The sequence below is a fragment of the Mustelus asterias genome, chromosome 3 (assembly GCF_964213995.1).
Source record: "Mustelus asterias chromosome 3, sMusAst1.hap1.1, whole genome shotgun sequence".
In the NCBI taxonomy this organism is placed as follows: domain Eukaryota; kingdom Metazoa; phylum Chordata; class Chondrichthyes; order Carcharhiniformes; family Triakidae; genus Mustelus; species Mustelus asterias.
This window is the reverse complement of record NC_135803.1, coordinates 126,231,748-126,247,846: the sequence shown is the minus strand read 5'-3', so window position 1 is coordinate 126,247,846 and position 16,099 is coordinate 126,231,748. Positions and strand designations below refer to the sequence as shown.

Sequence of the window (16,099 nt, the reverse complement as noted above, 5' to 3'; positions counted from 1 at the left end):
AGATATTAGAGAATGGTGGTCTCGTCAACCATATTAACCACTGGAGGCAGGTTAAAAAGGAAAGAAGGGAAACTTTACCTTCATTGTAATCACGTGATATAATTTGTGACATTGATAAAAGCCACTGCAGTGGTGTTGCCGGGGCAAAAATCTGATTAGAAGGAAAGGTGGGCATGGATTTGGGAGGCAACAGCACATTCAAGAACTTTGAAGAGGAAAGGGAGAAGTCATAGTTCATAAGGATAGTGGGTCAAGGGTTGGTTTATTGAGGAAAGGAGGGTGATGTCAAATTTGGATTACTCTCTCAGAGACTAGCTTCTTTTTTTATCATCATAGGATTTAGGTTTCGTTGGCTAGGTCAGAAATTCTTGCCCATCCCTAGTTGCCCTCGAGAAGGTGATAGTGCGCCACCTTCTAGCTTATGTGGTAGATATTTTGTATACTTACAACATGCACAACTGCAAAACCAACTGTAAATACACATTTGAACAAATTAAGCCATTCTGTCAGACTCACTGGTCCTGTGTGCTGGGTACTCCAGATGCTTGTATCATCACTACTTGTGCTCATGCTATCATCACCATAGACACAGTAACCAAGCTGAACCGCATTTAAATGGTTTGTCTTCCCGTCATCCTCCATTTCTTCAAGTTGCTGTCTTCGCAAACTAGCCAGCATTCTTGCTTCATCAGATTCACTCATATCCTTTGGCTGATAGTTCAACCAGTTATATTCCTAACAAGAAAAATAGTAACAATGATATGGCTACATTGCTTTTCTTCACCAGAACTCATCAACAAAAGAAGGGAACATGCGTAGTAGACCTGTGAGTGGCATTCATTCTTCATTCAAGAACATTGTTGACACCATTAAGTTAGTAGTTCTGTGTTTCTTATGTGAAGAAATAGTTTACTGACACATTTTCCCAAGTATTTAAAAACAGTTTGTATCAATCAAACATTAAAAACATGCAATTATATTCTAAAGTATTCTTGAAGCAAGTTTAAATTTACATTATCTTGTCATGAAGTCCCCACTGATAAACTTTCCTCGTTTGGTGCACTCTGTGAATGACATACCAATTCTTCACTGCCTATCAACAGCAGGAGCTGATCAGCTAACAAAAGCAGCTATTTGTAGACTGAACCTTTTAAGTAGGCTTCCTTAAAAACAGTCAGATCAGCAGATAATAAAAGTTGGAATCTCTTGCTGTAACTCTGAAGCACAATGAAGTCAATCCTCAAAAAATAGGCATTATTGATATACTCGCTCTCTCCTTTTGGTTATTAGAAAAACACATTCTGCAAAAATCTCCTCTGACAGCAGTAATTTGACCGTAATCACATGCTAAAATCCTTTGCACAAGTAGCTGCTGAATATCCATCTTATCAAATCCCTTCATGTTGGATGCAGGAATTCTTGCCTCATCGTGTCCAAATTAATTATTTGGAATCACATTTTGAACTTCTCACATCTTTTCCTCCCCCCTCAAAATCAGTTGATAAACTTCCTTTTGATGCCAATTTTATCCAGCATTTTCTGTTTGTATTTGAGAAACTTTCTGTCTCAACTTGCCTTCTCTTCTTGACATTGTGCTGCATTCAAGAATTTATCATGTGGAGAATTGTGAATTTAAACCTGCATCTGACTTCTCTGTGGCAAAGCTCATTGAAGGAGAAAAGTACAGCACCATTGTACCATTTTATTTTTCTGCTTCCATGTCTTCCTACAGTAAATATATCATCCACTCCCTTATCAATTCTACTCTCATTTTTTTTCCAGAGGAATGCAAATGTTACTAATTGAATCACTACCAAATTTCACTCCATTGTTGTAGGGGAGTGCTCACACAGTTACAGCTTCCTCCAGGCTAACTATTAAAATCCAGAACTTGTTCCATAGATAATTCTGGGCATGATTCAGGCTTGTATCAATCGGCAGCACAGCCTGCTGTTACACTGGCACAATAGTCTATTATGGAAAATTGTTGAAGTCTGGATATTAGTCTCACCAGCTATTGTTTAATCATCCTTAACAGTCTCAACTGTTCTGCAATCTTCGTCTACACCAAAGTTTCTCATGGGCATTGTAATTTGTTCCAGTATCAAATTACTTTTCTGTAAGTTTTGATACATTTTATCTTGTTCTTTTATAATTTATTATGACACGATTAACTGTCACATAAACACTAACATCATCAGCACTACCATCCTTCCCCATTGATTTAAATAAGTCACCATTTAACTGCCTATATGACCTCCTTCTGTGGTATAGCCATTCTATATATGATTCTGTGTTACTGGCTCTAACTCCATCAACATATTAATTACAACTTAGTCAAGCTCTGTGGATTCTCTTTGAGCCATTTGACCCCAAGATAAGTTTCTGCTCCCAAATATTTTTGGTTATCAAGATTGCTTTCTTCCACCTCTTCGAGAATGCTCTTCCAGGATGGCTTCAGGGATGAGTAATTACACTTTCATGGATAAACTGGAGAAGCTGGGGTTGCTCTCCTTAGAGCAGGGAAGGCGAAGTGGAGAACTGATGGAGGTAATTCAAATCATGACGGGTTTAGATAGAGTAACTAAAGAGGAACTCTTTCCAATGGCTGAAGAGTCGATGACCGGAATCCAGACACTATAGCTGATTGGCAAAATGATCAGAGGCAACATGAAGAATAACTTTTTATGCAACATGTGGTTATGATTTGGAACGCACCGCTTAACAGGATGATAGATACAGGTTCAATCGTAGTTTTTAGATGGAATTGGTTAAAATTTTGAAGAAAAAAAATGTAACCGAAATCAACATGATTCACTGCACATCTGCACTCATTGATATATGGGATATGTGCTTTATGATATCAAGTATGTCCAATAGCATTCCAAGGTTCACAGCACATCTGTCCCACCTGAACAAACAAATTGAATCGACTCATGAGTTTGAGCTTAACCATTCAAGGGGCTTCAATAAGAGTATTTCTAGTGTATGTCATGTGGAATCTGTTCATATTCACACACAGAAAATCCTAGTGAAACTGTGCAGTAATCAAATTTAAACCCTAAATGTTAATCTTGCAGCATGAGTTGAAATGGGAAAATCTTGCAATTTGTAATAAGGATCTGCTTTGAAGTTATTGCAAGAAGTAGCCAGCTTTCAATTTTACATTGCTTCATTCCCAGTACAGATTGATCGCTAATCTTCTGGATGTTAAGCATTGAAGTATAATTTAAAACGTTTTGCTGAATGATGTTCTTCATAAACCAAAAATGTTTCAGTTTAAAGTAACTGAACAGTTAGTTGCATTTATCTGGATGTTAAATATTGAAGTATAATTTTAAACGTTTTGCTGAATGATATTCTTCATAAACCAAGAAATGTTTCAGTTTAAAGCGACTGAACAGTTAGTTGCATTTTAAAAATAGTTTGTTGTGCACCTACTTAATGCATTCAATGCTGACAAACAAGTATCAGGTTTCTGAAGAAATGGGTCACCATTATTATACTTTTCCAATTCAATCAAATCAAATCCAATTCAGAGTCTCAACAAGTTGAGACATTTCTGATCCAGGCTGACAAGACAGGGTGGGCGACTAAACCACCCTGTCCTGGGCCTGATCTACATGAGTTAAGCTGATTGGAGAAGGGGGAGGATCCTCCTCCAAGACTTGAGCTCATTTGCATCTTAGCCAAAAGGCCGAGATGCCGCTTTTAAAAATTGCTTCATATGAAACATATGAAGCCCCAGCGTAACCCCATGACCTCAACCAAGTGCAGATCGGCAAAAAAAGTAAATTGTATTCAGCAATTCTCTAAAATGTGCTGCTATCTCCATATCCATTCTCCAAAGCCTCAAGAAACTGATCCTGGAAATCTTTTATGTGAAAATTAAGAACTGTGTGTGAAGGAATTGAATGGGGAGCAGTTTACTTCATTTAAATTCCATGCTTGGTTCTGGTATACGATTATCTGGAGTTGATAGTCCTCTCTCACCATGTACACATTAAAATGTAACTCAGATTCTGCCCATACTTGGGTCCTAGAGTTTTCAACAGAATGGGATTGAGCTGTCTATTGATCGACAGGTTAATGAATTGCTCATCATTTACTGTCTTTGTGGAAACAAGGATGAAGCTCAGCTCAAAAGCATTTTAACCTGTTGCCTCTGTCTTTTTTAAATCTTGTGTCAATTTGCTTTCCTTTAAAAAGTAAACATTGAAAAGCAGCTCCAGTTTCTCCCCCAAGTTCTGTGGAGAAAAAAATCCGACAGCATAGAACACCCTTTTACCCAAGACAGTTTCACTAACAGAACAGACAAAACAATGGACAAAAGGTCCACAGAGATGCCCAGGGTCACAGATGTCAGCCTTCAGCCAGTTTAATTTGTTCCATATGATAGGGGAGGCGATGGCCTAATGATATTATCGCTAGACTATTAATCCAGAAACTCAGAACCTCCAGAAACTTAGTTCAACTTCTGGGGCCTGGGTTTGAATCTTGCCACGGCAGATGGTGGTATTTGAATTCAATTTTAAAAAATCTGGAATTAAAAAGTCTAGTGATGACCTTGAAACCATTTTCGACTGTTGGAAAAACCCAACTGGTTCACTAATGTTCTTTAGGGAAGGAAATCTGCCATCCTTACTTGGTCTGGCCGACATGTGACTCCAGACCCACAGCAATGTGGTTGACTCTCAACTGCCCTCGGGCAACTAAGAATGGGCAATAAATGCTGGCCAGCCAGCGACGTCCATGTCCCAGGAATGAATTTTTTTTAAAAAATCAGGAAATGGCTGACACTATTGGATACTGGCTATGGGCCCTGACAACACTCCAACAATACATAGGAATTATAGTACTGAAGACTTGTGCTCCAGAATTAGCTGCATCCCTAGCCAAGGTGTTCTCATACAGCTATAACATTGGCATCTGTCTGATAATGTGGAAAATTGCCCAGTATGTCCTGTCCATAAAAAGCAGGACAAACCCAACCTAGCAATTACCTACTTTTGATCATCAGTAAAGTGATGGAAAGTGTCTGTCGTCAACAATGGTATCAAATGGCAGTTTCTCAGTACTCAGCAATAATCTGCTGACTGATGCTCAGTTTAGGTTCCAATAGTGTCACTCAGCTCTTGGTTTCATTATAGTCTTGGTCCAAACATGGACTCAAAGGATGAGGCCCTTGACATCAAGGTAGCATTTGACTGAGTATTGCATCACAGAGCCCTAGCAAAACTGAAGGCTATGGGAAAAGGGGGGAAAAAATCTCCACTGGTTGGAGCCATACACAAGAGAAGATGAAGATGGTTCTGGTGACTGGAGGCTAATCATCCCAGGACATCACTATAGGACTTCCTCAAGATAGTGCCTACACCCAATGATCTACGACTGCTTCATCAATGATCTTCCCTCCATCTTAAGGGCATAAGTGGGGATGTTTGCGGATGATTTCATAATGTTAAGCACTGTTGATGATTCATCAGATACTGAAGCAATCTGTGTCCTTTTGTAGCGAAACTTGGGACAATATTCAGGCTTGGTCAAATAAGTGGCAAGTAACATGTGCACCAGGCAATGACCATCATCAACAAGAGAGAATCTAACCATCTCCCCATGACACTCAGTAACACTACCATCACCAAATCCTCCATGATTAACATCCTGGAGATTACCATTGATCAGAAGGCACAAGTCAGGAGTGCAATGGAATACTCTTCACTTGCCTGAATAAGTGCAGCTTCAACAACACTGAAGAAGCTTGACACCATCCAGGACAAAGCATCTGCCACGTTCAGCATTCTCTCTCTCCACTACCAAACCACAGTAGCAACAGTGTGTACTGTCTGCGAGATTCACTGCAGCAACACGCCATAGCTCCTTTTGACAGAATCTTCCAAACCTGCAACCTCATCACCTAGAAGGACAAGGGCAGCAGATGGATGGGAACACCATCACCTGCAGATACCCCTTTAAACCACCATCGTGACATGGAATTATATCACATTTCCTTCACCATGTTGGGTTAAAATCTTGGAACTCTCTTCTTAACAACACTGTGAGGGTCCCTACAAAACATGTACTGCAGCGGTTTAAGGCAGCAGCACAACATCATCTTCTCATGGGCAATTAGGGATGGGCAAGAAATGCTGGCTTGGCCATCGTAAGATGGGAAATGTTGGGTTTGGGGATGGGACTTAGAAATGTTGCCTTCTCAGATTGCCCATTGGGCAGGTTAATTACAAACTACAGCAAAGTAAATCCCTTTTGATGAGAAAGCACATCTTCTCTACATTTTCCTCTGTTCTAAATTTCCAAGTTTTTATTGGGATACTTTGTCATCTGTGGTTCAGTTGATGGAACTCTAACCCCTGAGTTACAAGTTTGTGGGGACAAGGAAATGTTCAGAGGTAGCTTTAACTGTGACTGAGACGATGGCAATAGAGAGAACAAGTGAGATGGCAGAAGGTCAATAGGGTGGCCGTGAATTTGGTGGAAGAGCTTGGAGGATAACAGGGGGACAGTGGGCTTAGGAAAATTGTTGAGATGGAGTCTGAAGTCACCGAGAATGAGAGGTAGCCAGGTGCAGGAGCATGGAAAGCAGTGAGGATTTCTCATGAGAAACTTTACTTGTTCCTAGGATTGGCGGTATGCAACAGATTGAGGCGCTCAAAGGAGGAGAGGGTGTCAGAGGAGTGGACAGCTGAGCAAGGTCAAGACCAGTTATTTGGGCGGGGCATGTGGTGGAAGGTCTAATCAAGCAGGGAGACTTAAGTAAGAGAGAAAGTGCCACTACCTGTGAGCCAAGTTTTTGTCTAAGGCGTTATGTCAATCCAATCAGGCACAATAAGGTCTGAATGAGAGCAAGTACCTTGGAGAGAGATAAAGAGATGGTTACTGTTGATCCACTGGTAGAGTCCACAGGGTCTACCATGGAAAGTGAGAGTGGAATCAGGGTCCAAGAGAGAAGTCATAGGCAGATTTCTTTCCCTAAAAGGACATTAGTGTACCAGATGGGTTTTTAGAATTATGGTTTCACGATCATTAAGCTTTTAATTCCAGATTTTTACTGAATTCAAATTTCACCATCTGCCGTGGTGGGATTCGAACCCAGGTTGGAATTTTACCGCCCCACCCACATGGGAATCAGAGCGAGTGAGGGGCGGACAATGGGAAGGTCCGTTGATGCAGAAATCCTCGTGCGGGATTTTACCGTTTCGGGATGAGTGAGGCCATAAAATCCCGCCCAGAGTATTACCCTGGCTCTCTGGATTACTAGTCCAGAGACAATACCACTATGCCAGTGCCTCCTTATCATGCTCTTTGTTGCCCTGGTGCACCCTGTTGATGAACAATGAGCGGGACAGAGGACACTCCAAAATTTTGCCGCTCACATTTCCCTCAGCTGGAGAAGTACAACAAAGTAGCAGAGCAGGAGTACCAGCATCAGAGTCACCCTGGGAATCCCAGGGAAAGCCCCTCTCTGATCTGAGTCTGGGAATCCCAGGGAAAGCCCCTCTCTGATCTGAGTCTGGGAATCCCACGGAAAGCCCCTCTCTGATCTGAGTCTGGGAATCCCACGGAAAGCCCCTCTCTGATCTGAGTCTGGGGATTCCAAGGGAACAACCTGCATGAGGCAGGGCCACCAATCAACAGAGGGCAAACATTTTGCAAGTCATGGTAACGCAACAGCCCTGTAGAAATCTGCGCTCATAAATGCTTGGCAATTCTGGCTGCAAATCACTGATGTGCTGGGCTCCCCCATCATTGTGGATGTGGATATTTGTAGAGCCTCCTCCTTCAGTTAGTTGTTTAATTGTCCACCAGCATTCAATACTGGATGTAACAGGATTCTGGAGCTTAGATCAGATTCACTGGTCATGGGATCACTTAGTTCTGCCTATTGCATGCTCCTTCCAGACTACGGTTCAATGCAAATCTGCTTCTGCTGATAGCCCACAGCACCTCATGAATGCCCAGTCTTGAATTGCTAGGTCTGTTCGAAATCCATCCCATTTAGCAGGACGGATAGTGCCACACAATACAATGGAGGGCATTCTCAATGTGAAGTAGGGACTTCGTCTCCACAAAGACTGCACAGCGGTCACTCCGACCGATACTGTCATAGATCAATGCATCAGCAACAAGTCGATAAGTGAGGACGAAGTCAGGTAGGTTTTTCTCCCTTGTTGGTTCCCTCACCATCTGCCAATGACTCAGTCTAGCAACTATGGTCTTTAGGATTTGGCCAGCTCAGTCAGTCATAGTGTTACTTTGTGATGGACATTGAAATCCCCCACCCAGAATACATTCTGTGCCCCAAGTATTTCCTCCAAATGGTGTTCAACATGGAAAAGTACTGACTCATCAGCTGAGGGGGGCTGGTAGGTGGTAACCCGCAGGAGGTTTCCCTGTCCACAATTGACCTGATGCTATTAGACTTCACAATCCAAGAAACTAACTAACCCAATCCGACCCTGAAGTTTAAAATCAATGCGTCGAGGACAATCACAGGATGCTTGGCTGTATATTCTTTTACCTTTTTCATTAGATTGTAACTCCACTTATTTGTGATGAACATGCATGCGTGCCTGAATGACTGTATGAGAGCCAAATGCTTGATGTCCCATTTTTATTATTTTTCTGGGGTAGTGATTAATAAATTTGCTCTTGCTTTGACTCAAGAACACCTTGTTCGATTGGCTCCTTATTGCTTACAATTTAAACAGTTAAATACATTCTGATTTAGAAAAGGCACATCATTGTAAAAACTAAACTTGGTTGTGACCAAGCAAGGAGGTTGAATTGTGGAAGGAGAGCAATTCATCCCTTCTCACCTGGTCAGTTTACGAAGCATAGTGAAATTTAAGTCTAGTTTATTTACAGCAATTAAAAATTGAAGCCACACCATAACTACCGTCTTTTAGCATTCCAGATAACACTCCTCAGTGTTATGTTTTTGTTACCTACGGCTCAGAAATTAAATTTGTGCTATTTACTGAGACAAACTATTAATAAACCTATTTGAAGTGCAATTTACATTTAATTTTCATGCCTGACCCTGCAGAAATAACTGACTAGACAATTAGCAATAGGTTCCTTAGACATCTCATTTATAACGCAGTACCATTAAGCACCAATAATAAATTTACTCATTTCAAGAGTTTGCAGTTGTTTGACAACTCCAAAGTTCAGCTTCATCTTTCATATCTGTACAGTAGTTTTTTTTAAACACACATACGAGTTAAGAGCAAGAGTAGGGTACTCATTCATTTGAACCAACTCCACCATTCAATGAAATCATGGTTGATTGGATTGTAACCTCAAATTCACCCTCCCACTTACCTGTTAACTTTTAGCTTCTTGCTTATCAAGAATCTACCTACCTATGCTTTAAACATATTCAAAGATTCTGCTTTCATTGCCTTTTGAGGAAGAGAGTTCTAAAGACTCAACCCTCAGAGAAAAACATTCTCATCTCTGTCCTAAATGGGTAATGCCTCATTTTTAAACAGTGGGCACTAGTACTCGAATCTCCCACAAGAGGAAACCTTCTTTCCACATCCACCCTGTTAAGACCACTCAGGATCTGAAACATTTCAATTAAATCGCCCCCTAATCCGGTAGAAGCGGCTGAGGGACTTCACTGGTGCATCCTGGGAGAAGTCAGACCAGCAACATTTACCAAGAAGTGGGAAGCGAAAGATCTGGTGTCAAGGAGCGGTAAGCCGAAAACACTACATTAGTGTTTCCCTCCCTCCTCCTCTAACCAAATCAGCTTGGATCATGTAGATCAAGCCCAAGACAGGTGGTGAGAGCCCTGTCTTGTCAGCTTGGATCGGGAATGTCTCAACTTGTTGAGACTCTGAATTGGACTTGATTTGATTGAATTGGAATAAAAATACAAAAAAAAAAGGCTCTTGGCCTTTTGGCTAAGATCAAGTGTAGTATCGACATGCTGTACTTGGTTGACGTCATTAGGTTACATTTTAGCTTCATTTGAAGCAATTTTTAAAAGCGGCATCTCAGCCTTTTGGCTAAGATGCAAATGAGATCAAGCCTTGGAGGAGGTGCAATGCCTACTCCAATTGAGATGTTAAGGGGTTGAAATCTTGGGCATCTCATGTTATAAGAGCTTGTAGGGTGCAGCTAACAGCACCTTCTTCCATTTTAAGCTAAGCTGACATTCAGCTTGGGCCTCCTTGCCCTTCTAAAATGGCTAACTTAGTGCTTGCACTGTGGTCACTGGGAAATAGTACGTGACTGGCTGCACTCAGTTTGTGGTTAGCCAGCGTATGTAGAAAGCCCCAAGAAGGAGAAAGTAGCCAATTTTGTGGTCTGCTTAGCTTCAAAAAGAGGAACCGAAACAATGAAGTAATGGGCTTAGTTTGTGAAGGAATGTGATTGGAAGTTAATTGTAACGAAGTGTTGCTGGGGGACTTGATTGGCTAGTGATAGCAGTGCTAATCACACCCCGAATGACGTGTCAATGTAGAATGTTGTAAACACGCGAATGGTATAAAGGAGGACCGCCCTCTGGATCGGGGGGACTTTTGCTAACCGACTCCCAGCACTGAATGGAAGTTATGCAGCAAAAGTTGCCAGCTTACATGTAAGACCAATAAAATACTTGTGTTTCGGACAACAGTCGGTGTCTGCGTATTGCTTCAAGAATGTAAGTATCCTGAAAACGAACTTAACACAATCAGCTTGGATCACGTAGATCAAGCCCAAGACAGGAGGTGAGAGCCCTGTCTTGTCAGCTTGGATCGGGAATGTCTCACTTGTTGAGACTCTGAATTGGACTTGATTTGATTGAATTGGATTTTTTAAAAAGGCCACTGTGAGACGGTAAAAGTGAAGGTAAGAGTTTTATAAATTATCTCAAATAATTTAATTGGTGCTCGAAACGTCGGTTAGAGGGGTTAAGTGTTGTGCTTGTGAGATGTGAGAGATCCGTGACGCTGCCAGCATCTCGGATGACTATGTCTGCAGGAAGTGCACCCAATTGCAGCTCCTTACAGACCGCATGGATAGGTTGGAGCAGCAGTTGGATACACTGAGGGGCATGAAGGCGGAAAGCATCATAGATAGGAACTTTAGGGACGTGGTCACACGGAAGGTGCAGGAAGATAGATGGGTGACCGCCAGAAGGGGCAGGAGCCCCTTGTGGTCAACCCCCTCGTGGTCAACCCCCTCTCTAACAAGTATACCATTTTGGATACTGTTGGGGGAGATGGGCTATCAGGGGATACCAGTAGCAGCAGCACCACGGCTGGCTCTGTTGTTAAGCAGGGAGGGACAAAGAGGACTCGAGCAATAGTTATAGGGGATCCTATAGTTTGGGGTGCAGACAGGCGTTTCTGTGGACGTGAAAGAGACTCCAGGATGGTATGTTGCCTCCCTGGTGCCAGGGTCCAGGATGTCTCTGAACGGACAGAAAGCATTCTGAAGGGAGAGGGTGAACAGCCAAGGTCGTGGTACATATTGGTACGAACGACATAGGCAGGAAGAGTGCTGAGGTCCTGCAGCAGCAGTTTAGGGAGTTAGGTAGTTAAAAAGCAGGACCTCTAGGGTTGTAATCTCAGGATTACTCCCTGTGCCACGTGCTAGTGAGGCTAGGAATAGGCAGATAGTGCAGCTCAACATGTGGCTAAACAGCTGGCGTAGGAGGGAGGGTTTCAGATATCTGGACCATTGGGGTCTCTTCCGGGGCAGATGGGACCTGTACAAGAAGGACGGGTTACATCTAAACTGGAGGGGCACAAATATTCTGGCCGGGAGGGTTGCTCGTGTCACACGAGAGGATTTAAACTAGTTTGGCAGGGGGGTGGGAACCAAAGCAAAGATGAATTAGTTGAAGGGGAACCAGAGAGTAGGGCCAGTAAAGCTCAGAGAAACAGCAGGCAGGATGGGATTGCTAATCAGAGAGGGTGTGGTGGACTGAAGTGCATTTGTTTCAATGCAAGAAGGGCAACAGGTAAGACAAATGAACTTAGAGCTTGGATTAGTACTAGAAACTACGATGTTGTTGCCATTACAGAGACTTGGTTAAGGGAAGGACAGGATTGGCAGTTTACCATTCCAGGATACAGATGTTTCAGGGGAATAGAGGGGGATGTAAAAGGGGTGGGGGAGTTGCACTACTGGTTGAGGAGAATATCACAGCTGTACTCCGGGAGGACACCTCGGAGAGCTCATACAGCGAGGCAATATGGTTGGAGCTCAGGAATAGGAAAGGTGTAGTCACAATGTTGGAGGTTTACTGTAGGCCATCCAACTGCCAGCAGGAGATTGAGGAACAGATATGTAGGTAGATTTTGGCAAAATGTAAATGTAACAGGGTTGTTGTGGTGGGAGATTTTAATTTCCCCTATATTGACTGGGACTCAATTAGTGAGAAGGGTGTGGATGGGGCAGAGTTTGTGAGGAACATCCAGGAGGGCTTCCTGAAACAGTATGTAGATAGTCCAACTAGGGAAGGGGCTATACTGGACCTGGTATTGGGGAATGAACCCAGCCAGATGGTCGATGTTCAGTAGGAGAGCAGTTTGGGAACAGTGACACAATTCAGTAAGCTTTAAGGTACTGATGGATAAAGATAAGTGTATTCCTCAAGTTAAGGTGCTAAATTGGGGGAAGGCTAATTACAACAATATTAGGCAGGAACTGAAGAATGTAGATTGGGGGCAGATGTTTGAGGGCAAATCAACATCTGGCATGTGGGAGGCTTTCAAGTGTAAGTGGATAGGGATTCAGGACTGGCACATTCCTGTAAGGATGAAGGATAAGTATGGCAAGTTTTGGGAACCTTGGATAACAAGAGATATTGTGAGCCTAGTCAAAGAGAAAAAGGAAGCATTTGTCAAAGCTAGGAGGCTGGGAACACACGAAGCAAGTGTGGAATACAAGGAAAGTGGAAAGAAACTTAAGCAAGGAGTAAGAAGGGCTAAAAGGGGACATGAAAAAGCATTGGCCAGCAGGATTAAGGAAAATCCCAAGGCTTTGTATACATATATAAAGCGCAAGAGGGTAGCCAGGGAGAGGGTTGGCCCACTCAAGGACAAGGGAGGGAATCTATGTATGGAGCCAGAGGAAATGTGCGAGGTATTAAATGAGTACTTTGTGTCAGTATTCACCAAAGAGAAGGACTTGGTGGATGATGAGTCTGGGAAAGGATGTGTAGATAGTTTGAGTCATGTTGAGATCAAAAAGGTGGTATTGGGGTTCTTGAGAAACATTAAGGTGGACGAGGGCCTGATGGGATATACTCCAGAATACTGAGAGAGGCAAGGGAGGAAATTGCTGGGGCCTTGAGAGAAATCTTTGTATCCTCACTGGCTACAGGGGAGGTCATGATGTGGAGATGCCGGCGTTGGACTGGGGTAAACACAGTAAGAAGTCTCACAACACCAGGTTAAAGTCCAACAGGTTTATTTGGTAGCACAAGTCACTAGCTTTCGGAGCGCTGCTCCTTCGTCAGGTAAGTGGGAGTTCTGTTCACAAACAGGGCATTTAAAGACACAAACTCAATTTACAAAATAATGGTTGGAATGCGAGTCTTTACAGGTAATCAAGTCTTAAAGGTACAGACAATGTGAGTGGAGAGAGAGTTAAGCACAGGTTAAAGAGATGTGTATTGTCTCCAGCCGGGACAGTTAGTAAGATTTCGCAAGCCCAGGCAAGTCATGGGGGTTACAGATAGTGTGACATGAACCCAAGATCCCGGTTGAGGCCATCCTCATGTGTGCTGAACTTGGCTATCAGTCTCTGCTTAGCGACACTGTGTTGTCGTGTGTCGTGAAGGCCGCCTTGCAGAACGCTTACCCGAAGATCAGAGGCCGAATGCCCGTGACCGCTGAAGTGTTCCCCAACAGGAAGAGAACACTTGCCTGGTGATTGTCGAGCGGTGTTCATTCATCCGTTGTCGCAGCATCTGCATGGTTTCCCCAATGTACCATGCCTCGGGACATCCCGAGGTCAGGGGAGGTCCCAGACGATTGGAGAATAGCCAATGGTGTTCCTTTGTTTAAGAAGGGTAGCATGAGTAATCCAGGTAATTACAGGCCGGTGAGCCTTACATCAGTGGTAGGGAAATTATTGGAGAGGATTCTTCGAGACAGGCTTTATTCCCACTTGGAGATAAGTGGACGTATTAGTGAGAGGCAACATGGTTTTGTGAAGGGGAGGTCGTGTCTCATGAACTTGATCGAGTTTTTTGATGAAGTGACGAAGATGACTGATGAGGGTAGGGCAGTGGATGTTGTCTACATGGACTTCAGTAAGGCCTTTGACAAGGTCCCTCATGGCAGACTGGTGCAGAAGGTGAAGTTGCATGGGATCAGAGGTGAGCTGGCAAGGTGGATACAAAAGTGGCTCGGTCAAAGAAGACAGAGGGTAGCAATGGAAGGGTGCATTTCTGAATGGAGGACTGTGACAAGTAGTGTTCCTCAGGGATCAGTGCTGGGACCTTTGCTGTTTGTAATATATATATAAATGATTTGGAGGAAAATGTAACTGGATCGATTAGTAAGTTTGTGGACGACACAACGGTTGGTGGATTTGTGGATAGCGATGAGGACCATCAGAGGATACAGCAGGATATAAATCAGTTGGAGACTTGGGCGGAGAGATGGAGTTTAATCCAGACAAATGTGAGGTAATGCATTTTGGAAGGTCTAATACAGATAGGAAATATACAGTAAATGGCAGAACCCTTAAGAGTATTGATAGGCTAGGGGACCTGGGTGTACAGGTACACAGGTCACTGAAAGTGGCAATGCAGGTGGACAAGGTAGTCAAGAAGGCATATGGCATGCTTGCCTTCATCAGCCGGGGTATTGAGTTTAAAAATTGGCAAGTCATGTTGCAGCTTTATAGAACCTTAGTTAGGCCGCACTTGGAATATAGTGTTCAATTCTGGTCGCCACACTACCAGAAGGATGTGGAGGTTTTGGAGAGGGTACAGAAAAGATTTACCAGGATGTTGCCTGGTATGGAGGGCATTAGCTATGAGGAGAGGTTGGAAAAACTTGGTTTGTTCTCACTGGAGCAACGGAGGTTGAGGGGAAACCTGATAGAAGTTTACAAGATTATGAGAGGCATGGACAGAGTGGATAGTCAGAAGCTTTTTCCCAGGGTGGAAGAGTCAATTACTAGGGGGCATAGGTTTAAGGTGCGAGGGGCAAGGTTTAAAGGAGATGTATGAGGCAGATCTTTTACACAGAGAGTAGTGGGCGCCTGGAACTCGTTGCCGGGAGAGGTAGTGGAAGCGGATAAGGTAGTGACTTTTAAGGGGCGTCTTGACAAGTACATGAATAGGATGGGAATAGAGGGATATGGTCCCCGGAAAGGTAGGGAGTTTTAGTTAAGTCGGGCAGCATGGTCGGTACAGGCTTGGAGGGCCTAAGGGCCTGTTCCTGTGCTGTAATTTTCTTTGTTCTTTTCTTTGTTCTTTGTTCTAATCTTCAAAACTCCAGAGGATAAAAACCTAGCCTGTCCAACCTTTCCTAAGATAACCCACCCAATCCAGATTTTAGTTTAGTAGACCTTCTCTGAACTGCTTCCAATGCATTTATACCCTTCCTTAAATATGGAAACCAAATCTGTATACAGTATTCCAGATGTGATCTCACCAATTCCTTGTATGACTGAAGCATAGCCTCCATAATGTTCCATTCCCCTCACAATGCTAACATTCTATTAGTTTTCCTAATTATTTGCACACTAGCCGTTTGCGACCCATGCACCAGGACATCCAAATCCTTTTGCATCTCAGAGCTCTACAATCTCTCACCATTTAGAAAATGTGTTTCTTTATACTTTTTCCTGCCAAACTGAAACAATTTTCCACTTTCCAACATTGAACTCTATTTGCCCACTCACTTAACCAATCTTATACTTTTGTAGCTTCCTGTGTCCTCTTCATATCTTACCATCCTCCCTATCTTTGTGTCATTAGCAAAATTAGCAACCATCACTTTGGTCCCTTCATCCAAGTCATTTATATAAATTAGAAAAGGTTGAACCCCAGCACAGATCTTTGTGGCACACCACTCATGACATTTTGCCAACCAGAAAGATCCATTTATGTCTTCCC

General features: G+C 43.0%; 1 protein-coding gene across 1 annotated transcript in view; it reads right to left on the bottom strand.

The window, feature by feature from the left end:
• Positions 1-414: 414 nt before the first annotated feature.
• The window catches only part of cfap20dc (CFAP20 domain containing), a 284,000-nt gene continuing 268,315 nt past the window's right edge, over positions 415-16,099 (bottom strand). Inside the window, exon 13 of the mRNA XM_078210156.1 lies at positions 415-735. Coding sequence (XP_078066282.1) covers positions 415-735 — 321 coding nt within the window. The remainder of the gene's footprint in view (positions 736-16,099) is intronic.